The 20,111-nt window shown below is 51.5% G+C and overlaps 1 protein-coding gene across 1 annotated transcript in view; it reads right to left on the bottom strand.

The window, feature by feature from the left end:
* Positions 1 to 20,111, bottom strand: part of HTRA1 (HtrA serine peptidase 1) — a 51,598-nt gene that overhangs the window by 7,626 nt on the left and 23,861 nt on the right. Inside the window, exons 2-4 of the mRNA XM_046653720.1 lie at positions 18,155 to 18,254; positions 17,299 to 17,503; positions 292 to 486 (exon numbers count right to left, since the gene is read on the bottom strand). Of these exons, the coding sequence (XP_046509676.1) occupies positions 292 to 486; positions 17,299 to 17,503; positions 18,155 to 18,254 (500 nt within the window). The remainder of the gene's footprint in view (positions 1 to 291; positions 487 to 17,298; positions 17,504 to 18,154; positions 18,255 to 20,111) is intronic.

The raw sequence follows: 20,111 nt of genomic DNA, 5'->3' as shown, positions 1-20,111 counted from the left end.
TGCCAGGGCGAGTGTCCTGCCTGCCACAAAGTTGCAAAAGCAGCTTCACTGAGGGGCCACTGACCCTTGAGGCGGATGGGGGCTCCTCCGTGCTGCAGACCTTGGCAAAGCTACAGTGCCCTTCGCAGGAGTCCCTGGAGGTGGCTAAGGGGCTGAGGACCAGCCCTCTGCCTCATCTGCTCTAGGGGTTCAGAGGGAAGCCCTTGGACAGCTCCTTGAGGAGCCTGCCTCCACCCTGGTCCCTAAGCCCGGCTTTCCAAAACCCGCCCGATCCCAGCCGACAGGGCTCACGTTGATGATGGCATCCGTCTGGATGTAGTCCATGTCTGAGTTCCGGAGCCCCAGCTCTTTGCCGCCGCGCTGGGTGGTGCTGACGATCCCGGTGGTGACTGTGTTTTGAAGGGAAAACGGGCTTCCGATGGCGACCACGAACTCTCCCGGCCGCAGCTCCGAGGAGCGGCCAAGCAGCAGGACAGGCAGGTTTCCCTGGAACCACAAGGTGGTCAGGGCTTCATTTGGTTAAGATCACAGGACAGATAAATGCACAGATGTCACGGAACCCTGAGCAGAGGCGGGCCACTCGTATCCACCAGACCTTGCAGGAAACCATCCCTTCCGGGGCCAAAGGCGGCACTTCCCTCCCACCTACAGCAATCACCATGTGCTGAGCTGTCGCAGGGCACAGCCCAGGAACACGTGGGAACATTACTGGAGGCCATCTCAGGGTCTTACCACATCTTGACACTATCGGCACAGACGCTCTGAAACCTTGAGACCAGGAGACAGAGGAGACAAATCTGGGATTTGGGGCAAGACTGCCTGGGGGTTCTTAGGGAGCAAAGTCCCAAAGAAAGATCCTGAGCCCACACACCCCCGGGGTGAAAGGGAAAGGGGCTCCGCCCCCACTTATCATAGGCACATACGCCAGAGTCCTGGAGAACCGGGAGCACCGAGGGTGGCACTGACTGCTCAGTGCGGCTCTGTGCTAAGTCCTCAGCAATTCTGGGGAGGGGCCAGGACGGGCTTGGTGCAGGAGGCATCCAGGACCCCAGACGCCAAGACCCAAAAGGTGGGCTCTCTCCTCACCTGAAAAGGCCCTCCACCAACCAAGCGCCTCTGCTCCCCAGCCCAGGCAGGCTCATTAACCCAACGGGCCCTATCCCCACGCCCTGTGAAGGCTGGACCGAGTCAGGAGCCCCAAACAACTCTTCAAACTAAAACCAGACACAGGAAAGCCAGCTCAAGTCCCCAGGGCTGGGGAGAGCTGGGCCTCCATCAGCGGCTGGCCTGAACAACATGGACCAGGCCCAGAAGGCAAAGCCCAGCCCAGGTCTCATGCTAACCCCAACTCACACTTGTCCACCTTGAAAAAGAAAGAAAGAGGCAAGGGGGCCAGGAGGGTGGGGTGGATGGAACCAGCAGTTACTGCAGTATCTCCTCTGCCAGGGATGGAGCAGAGACCAACGGATGAGGTGGGCTGATCGCTGGACCCAGTTAACAGCTGAAGAAACTGAGGCTCCAAGCAACTGGGCGACTTGAGATGCAGCAGGGAGTTGAACCTGGGACTGCGAGCCCAAACCCGGACCTCCTTAACTGCTCCACAGCACGATGCCGCAAAGCTCCCTCTCCACCCCGAATAAGGAAGGCGCTGCTCAAGGAGATGCTGGGCCAGAAAGTCCATGGAGGAGGAAGGAATGTCAAAGAAATCATCGAAGACCTAAAACTGACTGTAAGAGACCACATGAGAAGGAATGCCCATCAGATCGTAGACACTGGGAGGCCCAGTACAGTACTGTGGTCAAGAGCTCAGACCCTGGACCAGGCTGCCTGATTAGGTCCCGGCCTGAGCTTACAACCACTTGAGTCCTCAGTGTTCTCATCTGGAAAATGGCAACAACGTAGCACACTTATCTCATGGGTTAGTTGTGAGAATTAAGTAACTTTAGACCTGAGCAGCTCTTTGAATAGCACCTGGCTCACAGTAAGCATCATGTGAGTGGGACACGTAAGCATCATAAGCGTTAAGGGTTATTGTTATTAGTACTGGGGTCTGTGCAGACCCAGTGGAGGAAACCCCACCCACGAACCTCCCACCGGCTAGTCTGAGTCACCCAGCCCTCCACCCAGGAGAGGGCTGGTGGTGCAGGTCCACCCTGACAGTGACCCTTTGCCCTTGGGGTCACCTGAGGCCAGAGAGCATGGTGCTGCCCTGGAGGGGGCAGGCCTGCAGCCCCACACTCCCCGAGCTCATCAGCGTCCAGCAGAACACCAGCAAGCTCAGCACGGCCTGTTTACCCTGGGCCCGCGCCAGCTGCCCCTGCCAGGAATGACTTCATCCAGCAGTCGCAGGGGTGGGTGGGCGGGAGGCAGGGCCGGTGGTGTGTGCTCGGCCACTCTGGGGGAGGCCTGCCAGGGACAGTATGGTTCCTTCGGGGTCCAGGAATGGCTTTCAGGGCTGGGCTTATGGATGGGCAAGAGGACACAGTGGCAAAGGCTCCTGGGCCTGAGGCTGCCTGGCTGCCCAAGATAACTGGCTTTTCGCCAACTGCAAGGCAAGAGACCAAGTTCAAACACAGAGAGGTGGGCCCAGCCCCATCAAGTCAGCCACAAACTGGAAACCACATCAGGAAGTGACATGGCAGGACTCACTGGGAGGTCTTCATTAGCATCTGCTCATCCCCCACCCCTGCCACCCCACCTCCACCTCCAGCAAGGGGCCAGACCCAGGCACCCGGGTCTCAGGGGGCTTACAAGGCACAGGGGCCTAAAGACAGTACTCCGTCAAGCTCTTCTCTTCCAAATCTGAGCTCAGGCCCAGAGGACGCGGGAAGGAGGCAAACGCTTTTGGGGGAGCAGAAGCTGTGAGGACAGAAAGGAAAGACCCCCCCCCCCGATGGGAGGAGAAACCAGTGGCCTGCATGCTGCTCAGCTGTGCCCACTGGGAAGGGCCAGGTCTCCAGGGGACACCGCCTGCCACCCATAACAGGCCCAGAGAGCCCCACGGACAAGCATGGCTCCAGCATAGCAAAGTTGTCCACACTCAGGTGACCGCATGGGCTTGAGCAAGTGGACACGGGCCATACGAGCCCAGAATCTCCCTGAGAACCAATCATCACTCGAACACAGGAGGAGGAAATGCAGATCACAAGAGCCGTTTATCAACCCTGCACCAACAGGCAACACCTCTGCCACGTTACGTTCTTATCCCTCAAACGTTTCATAGATTAGGAAGGATAATCCTAAAACAGAAAAAAGTAAGCAGATTACATATGGCAGGGTACACTATGAAGGCTGAATTGGTGTCATGACAGTCAATTCAGGTGACAAAGCACTTTCATGACCACCTTGGGAGTTAGCACAGATTTGCCCCCATTTTACAGATAATAGAAACTGAGGCTCAGAGATGGTCTGACTTCTCACAGCTGATGAGCAGCCTCACAAAGAAACAGGCTTCCCAACTCTCAGACCTGCACCTGGTACGTGTTAACCCAGAATTCTAACTATCAGGCAGAAATCTTTGCAAGGGTGTGACATGGGACAGCGACGTGGGCCAGGCCAGATTTACAGTTCTTGTGAAGTCGAAATGCCCTTTGGGGGCCATTTTGGGGGCCAGCTGGCCCCATGAGCATCAGGCTTTCCAGTCAGTTCCAGATCCAAGTGAAGCTCATTCTCAGCCTCGATCCTCACCTCGGGCCTGGCTGCTCGGCGCAGCTATACCTCTGCTGGCCAAATTCCTACTCAGTGATTGAGCATTTTACTCCATAGCTGTCTAGACACACGCTCCATGGGAGGACCTAGGGGAGATGAATTGCAGATATGGCTGGAAGCTCAAAGCTACCCTTCGGCCTTGACCTGCAGACGTGAAACCGGAAATCCGCCCACCCTGGTCTAGTCCCACGCTGCTGTCCGAAGGCTGGTTCCCACGCCTCCCACATCAAAGCCGTCTCCGGGCTCCCCGCTGCAGACACTGTGTCTGAGTCTCCCTCTAAAGTGGCCCCAGCCACAGGCCATCTGGGAGATGCCAGCCCCTCTCCTAATAGCCACTTCCCCCATCTCACCATCTCGCTAGAGCCTTGCAGCACGCCTACCAAGTCAGAGCGCAGACATCCCTCCTCCACTCAGCAGAGCAAAGAGGAGATGAGGAAGAACGGGGCCCGCAGATCCCGCCCTCATGGCAGAGTCTCCAACCATGGGGGATGAAAATGCAAGGGGGGTGTGCGCACAAAAGCAGCGAGGCGGGAGAGCTCGAAGTGGCAAAAGCAAAACTCCGAGGCTCCACCTCAGAGCCCTCGGGCCCCACCTGGAGAGCCTGCAGCTCGAATTTGGCCCACGTCCTCCTAGAACGAGGGACATCCCAAAGTGAATCCATTGCACTGCCAGTTCTCAAGGTCACGCTCCTGCTCATAATGGGGAGCGGCCTGGGAAAACAGCAGAAAACAGGTGGCATCTAGGTTGAAATGCACAGCCACCGGCAGTCTGCAGGTGACCCACTAATGCTGAATGACGTCCTCACCACAGAGCCAACAAGAAGGACTTTAAAAAAATCCCCCTAACACCCGAGTTGTTGGCCCATGCCACCCAGGTCGATGTAGAAACAGCCCAGGTGAGGGTGTCAGAAGTCCCGGGTGTGGCCTCCAGACTCACCACGTCAATGTGAAATCACTAAATCCCAGCCGTAGGCAGGATAATAATTGTGTGGTAGATTTAATGCTGAAACTTGGAAGAGGCTGGTGCATTGCATGGTTAAAGAAGGCCCTACCGTTCATTCAGACTACAACAAACAAACACCCACCAGCAGAGCTGGCAGCGCTACATCCATGCAACAGCCAACACGAAAGAGAACTTTCTCAACAAGCATTCACTGAGCGTCTCCCACGTGCCTGGCGCGGTGAACACAAGAGATCAATGAAATCCACCGTGCCCTCCAGTGACATCCACTGTCTGATGGGCGGAGATACAGACAAGCCACCAGGACACACAGCAGCAGAAAGTGAGAGTCCTTCTCCCTCCCTATGGTCAGCTCAGCCTAGAATCTTCCATAAGGGCTAAATATAGATCAACGCTAAAAATGATTTGAGTGCATCAAGTAGGGTTTCTTCAGCTACGAGTAACAGAAAATCCAATGCAAAATGGAATCAATATCCACCTGTTCAAGGGCAGGGTGGTGGCGAGGCTGATGACCTCAAATTCTCAAAGGACGACATCGAGAAGGGCTCCTTCCTTCTTTCTGTCTGATCAACTTCAGCCTGTTCTCACAGTCACAAAACCACCACTGCCAGCCCAAGCATGACATAAAGATGTGACAATGCCCCGGGGAAGTAAAGGGATCTTTTCTCTCTGATCTCTGGATTCTTTATCTCTGGATTCTTTCTGAGAATCCAGAAGGGCCCAGCATATTAGCTCATCAGCCAGCATCTGGTCATAAGGTTACCCTCAAGCACCCTTTGGTGAGGGGAATGTGCTCCCATGAGTTAGCCCCTCAGGATCTGCCTGAGTTAGGAATGGAGTGGGTCGGGTAAACTGAAGACCAGCCCCGGGTTCCATCAGCAGGGAGGCGGAGGGCTGGGGAGTGCGCAGTCATGAGAGGCCACCGAAGCCTCATTTTAGAGTGGTCATCCTAACACCTATAACATTTGGAAAGGGCTCTACTACTATATGCTCCTTCATGCAGGGTTGTTTGGGGCCTGGGGCAAGAGGAGACGTCGGCTTCAAAGGAAAGCAATGGTCAGCACAAGATAAAAGCGGTCCGAGCAGAGCCTGGCCAGTGCCCCGTGCTCTGCCAGTCCCTTGGCCTCTGAAACCTCCGCTCTGTGGGACAGATAGGACAGGCATCATACCCATCCACTCACCAGCACACTGACGGTCCCACAGCGAGGTGGGGGCAGTACCGGGACTGGAGTCCCTGCCATCTTCAGTCCAGGTGTACTTCTCGCCAGCCCATTCTGCCCAGAGGCTCAGGGCACACAGCCGGCCAGCAAGAAAGAGCTGTCTTGTGCCTGGACTGTGTCACAAGGGCAGGCAGCAGGAGCAGAAGTGACACACAACAGGACGATGGGGGCGTCGAAGAAAAATCAGAATAGAGGCCAGCCAGAGGAACCGAGCTCATGTGTCCTCAGGGTGAGGGCCCAGGCCGTGCTGTTTCTCCAATGGTAGGAGCCCAGATTATCCTCAGACAGCCCGGGCTGGGGCCTGTGTGGCCCGCCTGCTTCGTGGGCTCTACATGTGGCCTGGGCTTCTGCTGAAGATGAGTCACAACTGCCAGATTCTCCCAGGGAAGAAAAGCTGGGTCTGTGCTGAGTAATGCCCCCCGGGCTGAGGGCTTGCTTCGGGCTTATTCTCCAGCATTAACCAAGGGTGGTACAGAAGTGAAGACTTAGACAAAATGCACATATGCGTGCACACACACACAGACACACGCACACGCGCACACTCAGTGCCACCTCGGCCTCCACACACCCTGGGAGCACACTGTCCCACGCAGCAGGACATCTGGGTTTGGTCTTGGTCCTGTACTGACTCACTCCATGACCTTGGGCCACTTGATTGACTTCTCTGGGTCTTGGTTTCACCGCTTCTAAAATAAGGGAATTGAGCTGGTGACGTCCAAGGTCATTCCAGCTGACAATTAGGGCTCTTTCCAGAAGGCCTGGTAGAGTTCCAAAAAACCTATTATCAGACAACAGTTAAATTAGTAAGATCAAAACAGGTATCAGAGCCCTTCAAATCTCTGTGCACACAACTCCCCAAGGGGGTCAGCTAATCCCTGCCAACTCCTACAGCCGCAAGGGGAGGGGGGATTCCTGGAATTTTCCGGATGCTGGCTCAGCCACTAATCAGCCAGAGAGGACCCAAAAGCAATAACCCACCAGCATTTCAGCTTCTGGCCGCACTGGGTTTTGCCGAACAGCCCGAGTGCTCATTTCACTGCAACCTCATTCCCTGAAGCTTGGAGAAAAGGGCAATAAGATGAACCAATTATACTAAAGGAAAAATGGGCAAATTTTTTTTAACTTAATGAGACTAGTCAACTACGTCTTTCTCTTTCTTGAAAAGTATAAACCATTCCTGTTACAAAAATGGTTTTTCTGCTGAATCTGCAGAAGCCACCGCATCCACCAGCTGCCCGGCACACTCGTGCTCCAGGGGCTGGGGCTTCCAGCCTGGTCCTGGGAGTCGGCTGAAGTTTGCTTCAAAAGCCAATATTGCACCAACTGGCTGTGACTCAACTGAGTGATTCAATGTGCCTCTGGAAACAGTTATGCTAACCTTTCATTTTCTTTAAAAAATATACAGTGGGGAAAACAGCACATCCCCCATCCCCAGCAAGAGGCAGTGCCAGGGAGCTCACAGGCCTAAGAAGAAACCAGGCCGCAGAGGCGTTCCGGGGGGTGTCAGCATCTGAGATGCGCCTGAGACAGTGACCCAGCCTGAGTCAGGAGGGACGTGAGCCCCCGAGGGGGTGAGGGACAGTAGCCTGTGGACCCAGATGAACCAGATTTGCTAGAGTTGAGTTACTAGGGACAGGACCAGCTACATAATTTGTGAGGCCCAAGGAAAAAGAAAAATGCAAACCTCTTGTTCAGAAAGTGCGTAAAAAGTGCCGTTCAAGGTACTAAAACATAAAGCTTTTTCTTTTCTTCCACATTCTCTCTCTCGACCTGTCATGATGTTTCATATTTGCTGTTTAGTGTCACACTCCCTGGGACACAAAGATACTCACCAGGTTGAGTCTGACACTCAGGGCCTCAGGCTCAGTGCTCTGCCCACCAGCTACCAGATGGACCCACACATTGTGCTGGCTAGGGGTGGGGAAGTCGAGCCAGGCATCACCCCACTCCAAGGGCCCATCCCCCAACCCAAGGAGGATGAATGATCCCCAAGGGCATTGAAACTTCCTTCCAAGCAGGATGCACTAGGTACCTGGACGGAGTGGAAGAGGCCTGGCCCTGCCTAGTTGCGACAGAACACCCCATGGGGTCGTCCACTTGAGCCCTGCCACCACTCGCTGCCCCCAGATTCCATGGCATGTGCAGACCCCCTGGGGGACAGAGGATGGCAGTGATTGCTTCCTGTGGCCAGGGGTCCAGGGGACAGGAGAGCAGGGAGCTGAGACCCCGTCCTGGGGAGGTGCAGAGGTGGCAGGAGGAAGACCATTGTGTGAGTCAAGGCTCCAAGCCCCTGGCACACACTCCACTGACTCCACTGGATTTCACTTACACAACACAAATTCCAAGATGAAATTAAGATATCAACCCCAGAGCATAAACCCCCCAACTATGGGGCCCTTTTGAGCACAAGGCCCGTGCCCGCACACGACACACACCCATAAAGCAGCCATGCCAGGGGAGGAGGTGGAGCAAGAGCAAGATGCTTGGGATGCAGATTAGAGAGGGTGGAGGTCAAGGGATGGCCAAGGGAGGGTGGCTGCAGAGGGTGAGACCACAGGGCAGAGGCCAGGGCAGGCAGGATCTGCTCCATGGCACTGAGGTCACCAACACACACAGAACTCAGAAGAACGGGGTCATCAAGGCGCCCACCATCCATTTCCCACTTGACATACTGTTGTTGCTGAATAGGGACAGCAGAGGTGGAAGAGGTGGGACGAATGGGAGGGTGGCAGGGGGGTAGAAGGTCAAGGGGGAGAGAGAAGAGAAGTAGGGAGATGGAGGAGAAAGAACGAGAAAAAGAATAGAAGATGGTTATGCAAAAACAAAGGAGAGAGAGAGAAAGAGGAAACGAAAAACAAAACAGCCTCGCTCCTCGCTGTTTATGAACACCACCATAATATTTAGTCTCCTTTAAGTATATCACGAAATGCTGGCATTTCAAATGTTCCCTTATTCTTGTTGTTTAAACCACAAAATGTCAACAGCTGTGTGCGGGAGCCCAACGGCTCCCACAGATTGTACATATTTTGTGGCATCCAGAGGAGGAAAAACAGCGTCTCCGTCAAGTGTAACTCTTGCCTTCTCCACTCGTCAGCCGCTGATCCTTCCACTTGCATCCACTTACTTCAACTCGACCAATGCTGCTACCACAGTGTGGCCAACAGTGTTTGGAAAATAAGTATTTAGGAAAATCAATGAATGTGAAAGTGAATAAATGAAAGAATGAACAAAGCAGATCTTAAAAGATCCATCAGTCATGGTACACATGTGCCTGACGGCAATTAGACTTTGAGAGGTGACCACAATGTACTCTACACAGAAATCAAAATAGAATAATGTACACCAGAAATCTATATAACGTTATAAACCAATGTTACTTCAATTAAAAAAAAAAAAGATCTATCGGGATCTTAAAAGTGGGGTTAGCCTAATAAGTGGGGTTAGCCAAGGCCTGGCGTTTCAGTCTGGGTAACTGACTCTGGATGAAGCCTGGTTTTCAGCTGTCTGTAAGGTTGCAGGCTTGGGGCTCAGGGAGGCAAAGGGAGCAGCTTATACCCATCAACTCCCCAAAGGGAAGAGCTGTGGTCTCACTCTGTTCAGTAGACTCAGCACCCAGCACAGAGCCGCCACTCAGCGTCTGCTGAACTGAACCAAAGGCACGCTGGTCCTCATTACCCATGACCACTTAGCACTGTGCGGCCCCATATACGCAGAAGTTGCCCAAAATATATCATTTCTTTCAAATTTATTTTTAAAATTTTTAAAAGATGTATAACCTCCTCTATATAGACATAATTTGAGATGGTCAATGACACCAGGCATATTATAAGTTCATTAATATATATTCATGACGTAAAATGGAGGCATAGAGAATTATCTAACCACAGGGCCAATGACTTCTATGAGATGCCTCGTAGCCAAAGCAAAGAGGGAAATACGATGACTCACACATTCCCATTATCAGATTCTGGTGCCTTAATTAACAAAAGTGACTTGTTAATTAGCACTTTTATTAGAATAATCAGTCCTCAATTCATCAGAATGTCTTATTTCTCCCTTGCCATCCAAAGTGCTCTGGATGGTTTTAGGAAACCAGTTTTGGGAAACTGCATCCATGAATGAGGGGTGACCGGCTCAGTATGAATCCTTTGCACTTTTAGACTCTCACGAGATGGACTACATAAGAAATTGGAGCTTTCCAGAGGATGACCAGGAACCCCAAAGAACCAAGGCCAATAAGAGACACAGACCATATGCAGAGGAACCAGCTAACCAGAAACATTGGCTTGTGTTCTGGAGGACTCTCATAAATTCTGGGAAATAAGTTCGCACTTGGTCCAAGGTCCAGGTCCTCCAGGCTGGGCAGAAAAGGAGAACTAAGCAACTCTGGGCCGCCCACTCTTCCCCTGGGCTGGCTCTATCTGTCCTTCCCATCTCAACGTGGATGTCACTTCCTCAGGTAAGTTTCCCTATCTACACTGAGCATAGAGGTCTCCCAGCCCCCACTGCCTTCTATCTCTTGCTCTGTTTGTTCCTTCTTTGTACTTATCACCAGATTTCTTCAAGTATCCCACACTAGACGATCAGCTCCACGGCTCTCGCCCATCGCTGAGACAGCCGCAGCACCTAACACATGTCTGGCCAGGACAGATGCTCAATAAATATTTATAGTCAATGAATAAGGAATAACTGAACGAATGAACAAACCAGAGCTTAAGAGATCATTAGGATTTAAAACTGGATAATAATTTGCAAATTATCTTGGAATTCATGTAAATTCCTCTCTACTGATATTACAAGAAATGGGCAAAAAAAAAAAAGGCCTCTCTCTGCTGAATCCAGCAAGACCTAAGCATCATCGTCAGCAAAGAAGCACAATCCCCTCCAAGAGAAGGAACAAACGAAATCAGCGTCCCTGTCCTTCCGCTTTTGCTCACCTAGCGTTTCACCTCGCTTGGCTCTCATGAGCATATTTAGCTCCCAGCACATTCAGCTCCTCTAGGACAAGGTGTTAATCATCTCACACTGGGGTTGGAAAACTTTTTTCTGTGAAAGGCCAAAAAGTACATACTTTTGGCTTCAAGTGCCATCTGGTCTCCATCCCAACTACTCAACTCTGCTGTTGTAGGGTAAAAGCAGCCACAGACTCTATGTAAAGGAATGGGCACGGCTGCGTTTCAATAAAACTTTATTTACAAAAACAGATCGAGGGCCAGGTTTGGACTGCAGGCCACAGGTGGTCAACGATGGACTCTAACACAGTGTTACACACTCACTGAACTCAAAGGGAACAAGTGAAGGGCACAGGAGACATTCCGGATGGGGGATCTACAGACTCAGCCCCAACACCCTGGGAGTTGCTTTGTCAGAACCATAAATAATAGTCTTAATCCAGTTCCCTGAAGAGAGAGCGCCAAAGAGAAAAAAGGCATTACCATATTAAGAGAAAAACACAGCCAAAGAATTTCCTCAACAATCATCTAAGTTCTTGAAACTGGGCCAGAGAACACACAAGGGCTCTGGGTTTGATGGTCTGGGGAACTGAAACATTTTCACATTCCAGAAGGAGCTGCAATCAGAACAATAAGGAGCCATGTCCTCATCAGCCTCTGGACAAAGGCTGGCACAGAGGAACAACTGCCGCTTCCACTCTGCCGTCTGCACTTACATCACCTAATGAAATATTGATTCCCACCCCCTAAAAATGGTAAAAATCAATACGATAATAGGAGCTACACAACATCAGCAGGGTCTGTGGCCTCTTCAGCAAATGCGATGGCGGCCCTCTAAGTTCAGGGAGAGAAAGGAGACCACAAAAAGGCCAGTGAGGAGGGAGTGGGGAGAAAGACTCCAAAATGGAAAAACACAGAAACAAATTGAGAGGGTAACTATGGTGGCGCAGTCCGAATTCCAGGCTCCCAGTGCTTTATGAGTTTGAGTGACAGACTCCAGAAGATGGGAAGCCGCTCCAGCACGGGCTCTGTGTTATCTGATGCACTTTTGGACAAGCTCCGGCGGCTTAGTCAGCGCTTCTGACAAGCGGGTTGCCTGAGGAGAACCGGCTGCCGGCAGGCAGGGGGTCATGAGTCACACCCAGCACCTGGCCACGCCTGCCCCCCCCCCCCCCGCCACCGCCCCCGGGGGGCCACCGGGACCCTCCTCACTCAGAACTCAAAGCAGATTCACCACACACTCGGCCCGATGCTGAGAGAGGCCTGGAGCAGACGCAGCCAGCTCAGTGGCTCCCAGGACGTGTGCATGGAAGGCCCCAGGCCCCTCGGTCCCCTCCCGAAGCGACCCAATATCTGAACCTCATGGAGATCATTGGTTCAGCCAGCTCAGCAGTAAAAGGCCCCTCTGAAAACAAAGCAGCCCCGAGCCCAGAGGTCTCCCTCTTCAGCCACTTCAAACAGGTCTGAAGGTGGCAACTGGCCCGAAGGTGGCCATGGACGGATGTAGGCTGGGGTCGGGGGGAGGGAAGAAAACCACCTCACAAGCCTTCACAAGGCGACTTCCAAATATTGCCCTGGCTGCTGGCGTCAGGGGAAAGCGCCCACAGGAAACCTCACCAGCGCCTTGAGCTCCCAGAGACCACAGAGCTACCACAGCCCCGCAGAGCCACCCGCCCATCCAGCCCCAGTCGGCCCTTGGGATCAGATGAGGGCGGGCCGAGAGTCTGGGACAGGGAGGGCTCTGCAGCCAGCCTGTGGCAGGCTCATCTCCCCATCCGAGAGGAGAGAGGAGCTCACAGCACCAGGCCCCAGCGCCTCCCCGCCCAGCACCCACAGAGCAGGGGGCTCTGAGACTCATCCTCGGGGTGGGGTTGTCGAGCATCTCCTACCTGAGAAGTGACTAAGACAGGCGTGTCCCTCACACTCCAGAAGCAGAGATAAACTTAAATCAACAAATAAATAAGACAATTGTAAATTATGTAAAGAGAGGAGGAGGGAAAAATGATCAGCACAAGGTGATCATCTCTGGGGTGATGTGTCCCCAGAATGATGGGCAGAGGGGGTACTGGGACATGGGGAGCTACCTTGGGTAGTGGATCAGGGAAGGGCTGTCTAAGGCAGAATTTAACCCGAGCCCCAAAGGATGGGAGAGTCAACTCTGGAGGAGCTGGAGTGAGATACGCCAGGGGAGGGGATGGCCAAGACCCTCAGGAGAACAGCCCTGGTTTATGGGAGGCAATGGGAGGGTGGGGGGTGGCTAGGCGGAGTGGGTGAGGGGCAGAGGGAGGAGATGAGTTGAGGGAGGGAGGGAGGGGGTGCCCCATCAGGCTGGGCCTTCAAGGCCCTGGTAAGGAGTTAAGATCTCCTTGTACGTGGTGGGAAATGTGTAACAGGTTTTATGCAGGGTACACAAGACATGATCTGCAAGTTGCAATCATCAAGGGGGGGCAGATGCTTTTCTCCTGCATGTTTCCTAATCAACACAGCTGGAAAAACAGCTGCATCCAAAGGACCTTGCCCCTCTTACCTTCTTCATACATCCCCAGTATTCCTACCCTGTACTCTGGCCTAAAGGAAACCAAATCACTCTCCTTTTACCTCTCTCTCTCCCTCTCCCTTTCTCTCTCTCTCTTTGTGAACAACTCAGGAAAAAACTACATGGACAAAATGCTGTCTTTGGATAAAAATTTTAAATGTTCTGCAAACAAGGCCAGTGTCATATTAAACACATTTGGAAACAGTTTGTATCTGAAGCTGAACTAGTTTGCCCTCAAAGCTGCTTTCTATTAAAATGTTTGCATGTACACTGCCTGTCCCTGCTTCCTGCAGCTGGCATTCCCTCTCCAGGCAAGTGTGGAATGCCGGCGCAGCCATGGCAAGGGGAGCTGCAAATCCTAGGACAGAAGCACAGGAAGGGATGCCTGGCCACGGCTGGAGGGGACAGGCCTGCATGGGGACACCCTCCTCCTCCAGCTTGGTGGGGGGGCAGCAGACCAAGCAAGACACAGCTGCTCGGCTCTTGTGTGCCTTCTTCCAAAAGTTCTCCCCGTCTCGAAACTCAGCAGGGAAAGTGAGTGCACATGTGTCTGCTCAGCAGCGAGAAGCAAAAAAAAAAAAAAAAAAAAAAATGGTTTTTGGTTGCAAGCCCAGAAATGTCTCTGGCAACTTCAAGCCAGGAGGGGTTTACTGGAGATGTGAGGGGAGCTCCAAGAAGGGAAGGAAAAGTAGACAAATCAGGCTCAGAAAGGGCAGGAACTCAGACAGGGGGTTCTGAGCAGCAGGGGCTACACCAGCTTCAGCCATGTAGCTTTTCTGGGGGTGACATCCAGCTGCCGCTCCAGGGGGAGGACCTGCTTGGTCTAACAGGGCACGTGTCCACCTCTTGACCCCAGAGGCAGTGGGGCCCCTCCAGCTCCCCGCAGTGTCCAGTGGAAGAGAAGCAGACCCCAAAGGAAATGCTGGCTGCTGGCCTCAGAAGAAGGGGGGCTGGATGATGAGCAGGCAATGACAACCCATGTCCATGGTAATTTCCATTCATTAAAAGTGGCTCAAAAACCATGCTCGGGAAGGACGATAGCTGTCCTTAAGCAATGGAGAAGACTTCAATTGAAATCATGATGCGGGAGAGGAAATGGGGCCAGATTATGAGCCACCAACTTAGCCATTGGGCCATGTACGTGGTGGGTGGTCACATCAGTTTCATTGGGATTTGACAATGGCCCTGGGAAGGCCAGGCCCTGGCCTCACACGGCAAGCACCGTTTGGAACAGTTTTCGATCCTCAAGCTCAGTTTTTCTTGGTTCTGTTCTGCCTCCTCTGAATATTCCTACTGGTTCTTTTTCATTGTTCCTGAGAGCGACATTGCAAGGCCAGCTCACACCCCACCCACCACCTGCACATGCATTAAATCGTGTCGGGGCCGGCCCCATAGCCGAGTGGTTGAGTTCTCGCGCTCCACTTCGGTGGCCCAGGGTTTCGCTGGTTCGGATCCTAGGCGCGGACATGGCATTGCTCATCAAGCCATGCTGAGGCGGCATCCCACATGGCACAACTAGAAAGACCCACAACTAAAAATACACAACTATGTACTGGTGGGATTTGGGGAGAAAAGGGAAAAATTTTAAAAATCTCAAAAAAAAAAATCGTGTGCTGGCCTGAATTCGCATTTGCCAAGGTGAGAGGCTTCTTCCAAACCGAGGCTCTCTAGAAGCCAGCCTCAGCCCCCTCCTAAATCATCATCAGACTGCGGGAACGAGAGGGAAAGAGCCAGAAGAGACGCTTTGACTCTCTCCACTTTCAACTACTATCAGCAAAAAAAGCAGTGTAGTCAGTGGAAACCAGTCTTTTGTGTGGGTGTCTGCAATTTAATATCCTTTCATTTCCGATTCCATTTTGAAAAGCCACATAAGTTCCACTTTAAATTTTCAAGCCCCTTTCTCTTGGGCTAGAAACACATCTCAGATAGCAGACTGCTGGCGGCAGGGCTAGGCTCCCAGGCACAGCAAGAGTCAGGTCAGAAACACTCCGCAAAGCTGGTCTGTCGAGATCTTTCACATCCTGCCTGGACATGCCAGGGGTGACACCAGGATATACTCTCCACCTTGGCTCCAAATCGGAGAAGAATATCCCCAGGCCAGGAGTAGTTGCATGGTGTGCACCACGCATTCCAAAGGCGGAATTACTCAGCGGGGGCAGCTGAGGCAGCGTCAGATCAGCGCCCTGCCTGCAGAGAGTCCCCACAGCTGGCTGCCTTCCAAGGGCTTGGTGCAGCTGAAAAGTCCTGCATGTGGCCACAGGAAGTACTATTCTGGCCGGCCTCCTTCCGGTGAGACTACCACATCCTGGACACCTTTCTAGCAGCATGTTCCTAAACAGGGATGCACTAGCCTTCCCGTGAGCTATTTAAAGTCCAGCCATCCCATCACACCAAAAGGTCAGGCTCCATCCTTGCAGTAAGGGCCACAGGCTTGGGCACTCAGGGAGCAGCAGCCTGGCTGGCTTAGGAGGCTATAATGTCACCACAGTGTAGCTGTGTGGCCTTGGGGAGCTTCCTTAAGCTCTCTGAGCTCCTGTTTCTTCCTCTATAAAATGGGGATAATACAGCTATCTTGCAGATCAGGTGAAAGTTACAAATGAAGGCAGAACCTGGCCCAGCATTGAGCCTATCTCATAGAAGTTATCATTATACTGTGACCAATAAACACATTTTGAAAGATTCGTTGTTGCTTAGAAGTTCCACAGTAACCTAATAGAAATAACATGCAATTGCAACCTCGCTAAAGGCCAGTTACCTACGCCAGGCACAGAGCCTGTTTCTGCCCCGATAAATAGCACAGACAAAAACAGCTTGTGCATCACCACACCGGCCTGACTTCACAGCCCACATCCAGGTAAAGTCACGCAGAGAGCTGGAAAAGCAGGTCCCTTCTAACTCTCCATCTATGATCTTTTCCCGGGCCAGCAACAAGATTCCGACCTACCCAGGTTCTTCCTTCCATATGGAGTCTGGAAAATTACAAGGGCGTGAAGAAACCAGAAAACGTAATGTCAGTGCACACGCTACACAGCCAACCAAACCTCCGAAATCAAGGCACCGACAAGTGGGAATTTTTGATGGTCTAGTAAGAACTGGATTTATTTCAGGTATGAAGCCTGCTTAAAGAAATCAAGAGAGCAAAAATGACTGCCAGGAGAATATTTAAATAAAAACAAACCATTTTCAAACACAGAATTTCCCAAATTGAGCTCAATATGTCTCAGTTTTGGGAAAAAAAAATCTATCCTCAGACCATCATAATTTGGAGTCTAGCCCCTTTTGCAGGAAAGTCACGTGCATATTAGCATATTAAAGCTCTGGGAAGTTCTGTAAAGAAGAATCCATTAGCTTTGTTTTAATTCAAGGTTTCCAAAACTTTTTTGAGTATGGAGTATTGTTTTACAGCACGTTTAGTAACCCTGCAAAAACCCAGTTTGGGAGTCCTGGTTTTTTCAAAATCTGGGGAACACACAAATGAATACAACTCTGTAACAGCAGACGACTTGGGGTCAGGAACGGAAAGGAGACTCAGTTTTCACTGCTTACCTACTAAGTTCTTTACAAACCTATTGCTTTCCTTTATAAAAAGGTAAAATACTATGTTTACAACTCTCTGATCTTACAGCCTGCTTACTAAAGGAGCCCCTCCCCTCCCCACCCTCTCCCCCTCCCCTCCCCTCCCCACCCTCTCCCCCTCCCCTCCCCACCCCCTCCCCCTCCCCCTCCCCCTCCTCAGGCCTCGTTCAGCATCTCCTAACTGCTCCCCTTTGGTCCACACCTGACAGGCTGAGCCCAGCTTCAGGGCTCTCCCTGGGAATCTCATGAAATCAGGGAGCTCTGGGGCCTTGTGAGCTCTCCAGGTTTCGCCCAGTTTAGCCAGGGCACCTGAGAACTCAGCTCTGCAGCTGGGGAACACCCTTACCTCGTGGTCAATTTTAATAAGTGCAATGTCCGCCTTCTCATCCACATCCTTGATTTTGGCTTCGTAGGTGGCACCATTCTTCAGCTCAACTTTGACCCGGTGCTTGTTGGTCACTACGTGGGCATTTGTCACAATCAGTCCATCTTCGGATACGATAAACCCAGAGCCACTGGCCACGGGCACCTCCCTCTTGGAAAAAGGAAGCCTAGAACCCAAAGGAGTACCTCATTAAGCTTAAAATGGCTTAAAATCAGCTCTTCAACACGTTGATGAATTGGTTCTGCAACAGCAACATACATCTAGCAATTGTTACTTTACACACTGGGTTTATTTAACATTAAAAAATGGAATATTAGGCTGACTTTTACACGCATTAAAAAACTCTACTTAGGTTACCAGAGGGGAAGGGGGTAGGGAAGAGGGCAACAGGGGTGACAGGGCACCTGTGTGTGGTGATGGACGGTCATTAGTCTTTGGGTGGCGAGCCTGACGTAATTAACACAGAAATCGAAATATATAACAATGTACACCTGAAATTATGTACTGTTAAAAACCACAGTTACTGCAATAAAAAAATTAAAAATAAATTTTTTTTTTAAATTCCACTTAGAAAATATTCTTAGGGAATCTTCAGAGCCAGAAGTTCTTGAAACATCTAGAAGGGTCAAGAATTTTTATAGTCAAACAGGAAAAACATCTTTAGGGAGAAACGTTATCCTCCTGTAGGAATATATTCGGTGACACTTTGACACTTTAAAGTGTCTCAAAAATAGCTCTGATGTTTTGCTAATGGCAGCATTTATGGGTGGAAGCTTCAGAGGTTGCAGGAAAAAAAAAAAAAGAAGGTCCTCTTTACTTGCGAAACAATTCGATGTGAACGACAGCAGGAGCGATCTTCTCCACCACGTCGGCAATAAAGTTGTATTTATGGCGCAAACTGTTGGGATCTTCCTGCCCTGAGAACAGAAGCAAAGACAAGATGCTTAATGATAACTGCCTTGTGCTGTGGCCGCCTGGAGAAGGACATGGGTCAGAGGGAGCCAACTGACATGCTCAGAGGTCTTAAGAAACCTGAAGCGGGGCTAGGACAAGACCCCCGACCCGGGCTCAGTTGTAAAGATCCTTCTGGCTCTCGAGGAAATAAATACCCACTCAGATAAGACAGCAAAGTCTATCCGAAGACGACCTCTTTGCTCAGCTTCTTCCCTCTCAAGGGTTTCACCATGAAAATGGCGAGTGAGAGGCACCCGCCAATCCCTGGACTTCCTCCCAGCTGTCCTAAAAGGCTGGTCGTCCAAGGGTCACCTTGACATGGCATCATCCTCCACCAGTGTCCCTTCCCCCACTCCCACAGCACCACAAGGAAGCAACCCTCCTCAGCACACCGCCCCAGGGAGGGGGCTGAGGCTGGTTTTGACGAGATGCCCATCAGACATTACAGATTTAAAAGACTACTGTGAAAAAGCATTAAGGCACAGATGCAGATCTTGTCTTTCTCACCGATACCACAAGGCCAGCGGAGGCCACCATCTGTCCCCAGAGCAGTTTCCCACCACACCTTAACCATTCCTTCCAACCTCCCGGGACATCCCAGGCCAAAAGGCACAAGAGGTGCCTTGATACTGTTGGAAAAAAAGAGAGAGAAGAGTCAGATGACCATAATTTTCTATATAAACATCTACACTATAATTAGTGAACCCCCACAAGGTGGGCATTTTCAAAGCTACTTTCAGATGAAGCTGTCACGCATCCCAGTGTAGGGCTCCCAGCAAGGCAAAAGCTGGTTTCCACCAACCAGTTGCTCATACCCACGGCCTCTGATGCAGAGCACCCACTCTGCCGGCACACGTGGCAGCAGAGGGAGCATGGCCCCAAAAGGGCAACCTGAGCCTGTTACTCTGGCCCCAAATCCGTGCCACCTGCTAAGATCCCTCCACAAGTCTCTCTCCGTTTAAACAGGCTAGTGGGGTCTAGCTGGTCTGCAGCTAAGAACCCAGAGCCCCCTCCTTTCTCTCTCCTCATCTCCCCCACCAGTCTAGCTCAGCGCTGCGCACAGCATGCTCCAGGGACCACTCGGCTCCCCACCACCACAGAAACTGATGGAAGCTTTCAGGAACCTTCACAGCTGTGTGACAGGGTAATCTGATGCCCACTGCATCTAAAAATTTAAAATTGGGACTTGCATTTTGTGTCTTTTTTATTGCATTTCTGTAGTAATTCATTTTTAAGCATACTGTACAAAGTATTGATATGATGGATAGAAGATAAAAGGAAAAGAACTCTAGGGGCCAGCCCAGTGACATAGTGGTTAAGTTCATGTGCTCCACTTCAGCAGATCAGGGTTCACAAGTTCAGATCCCAGGCAGGGACCTATGCACCACCCATCAAGCCATGCTGTGGTGGTGTCCCACATGCCAAATAGAGGAAGACTGGCACAGATGTTAGCTCAGGGCCAATCTTCCTCACCCAAAAAAAAGGAAAAGAAACCTGTCCCTTCACCACAGATGGTTTAAGAAGCACTGGTCTATCCCCCTCACCTTCCACTCCCCATCACAGCTCACTCAGCACGATTCACAACACAAGCCTGCAGTTTAAAAAGAAACCACTGCCAGCAAAACAGCCCCTTATTTCCCAAAGGGCTTATGTGCCCTGCCCCCAACACACACCCACACGCAAACACACACTCACACAAACACACAAGAATATGTACACACACTCAAACACAAGCCCACGCCCACACTTACACACTCAAACATACATGCTCACACAGACTCACAAACACACGTGCTCTCACACCCATCACACCCATGAGC

The sequence above is a fragment of the Equus quagga genome, chromosome 2 (assembly GCF_021613505.1).
Source record: "Equus quagga isolate Etosha38 chromosome 2, UCLA_HA_Equagga_1.0, whole genome shotgun sequence".
Classification (NCBI taxonomy): domain Eukaryota; kingdom Metazoa; phylum Chordata; class Mammalia; order Perissodactyla; family Equidae; genus Equus; species Equus quagga.
This window is presented reverse-complemented; position numbering and strand designations above follow the sequence as displayed.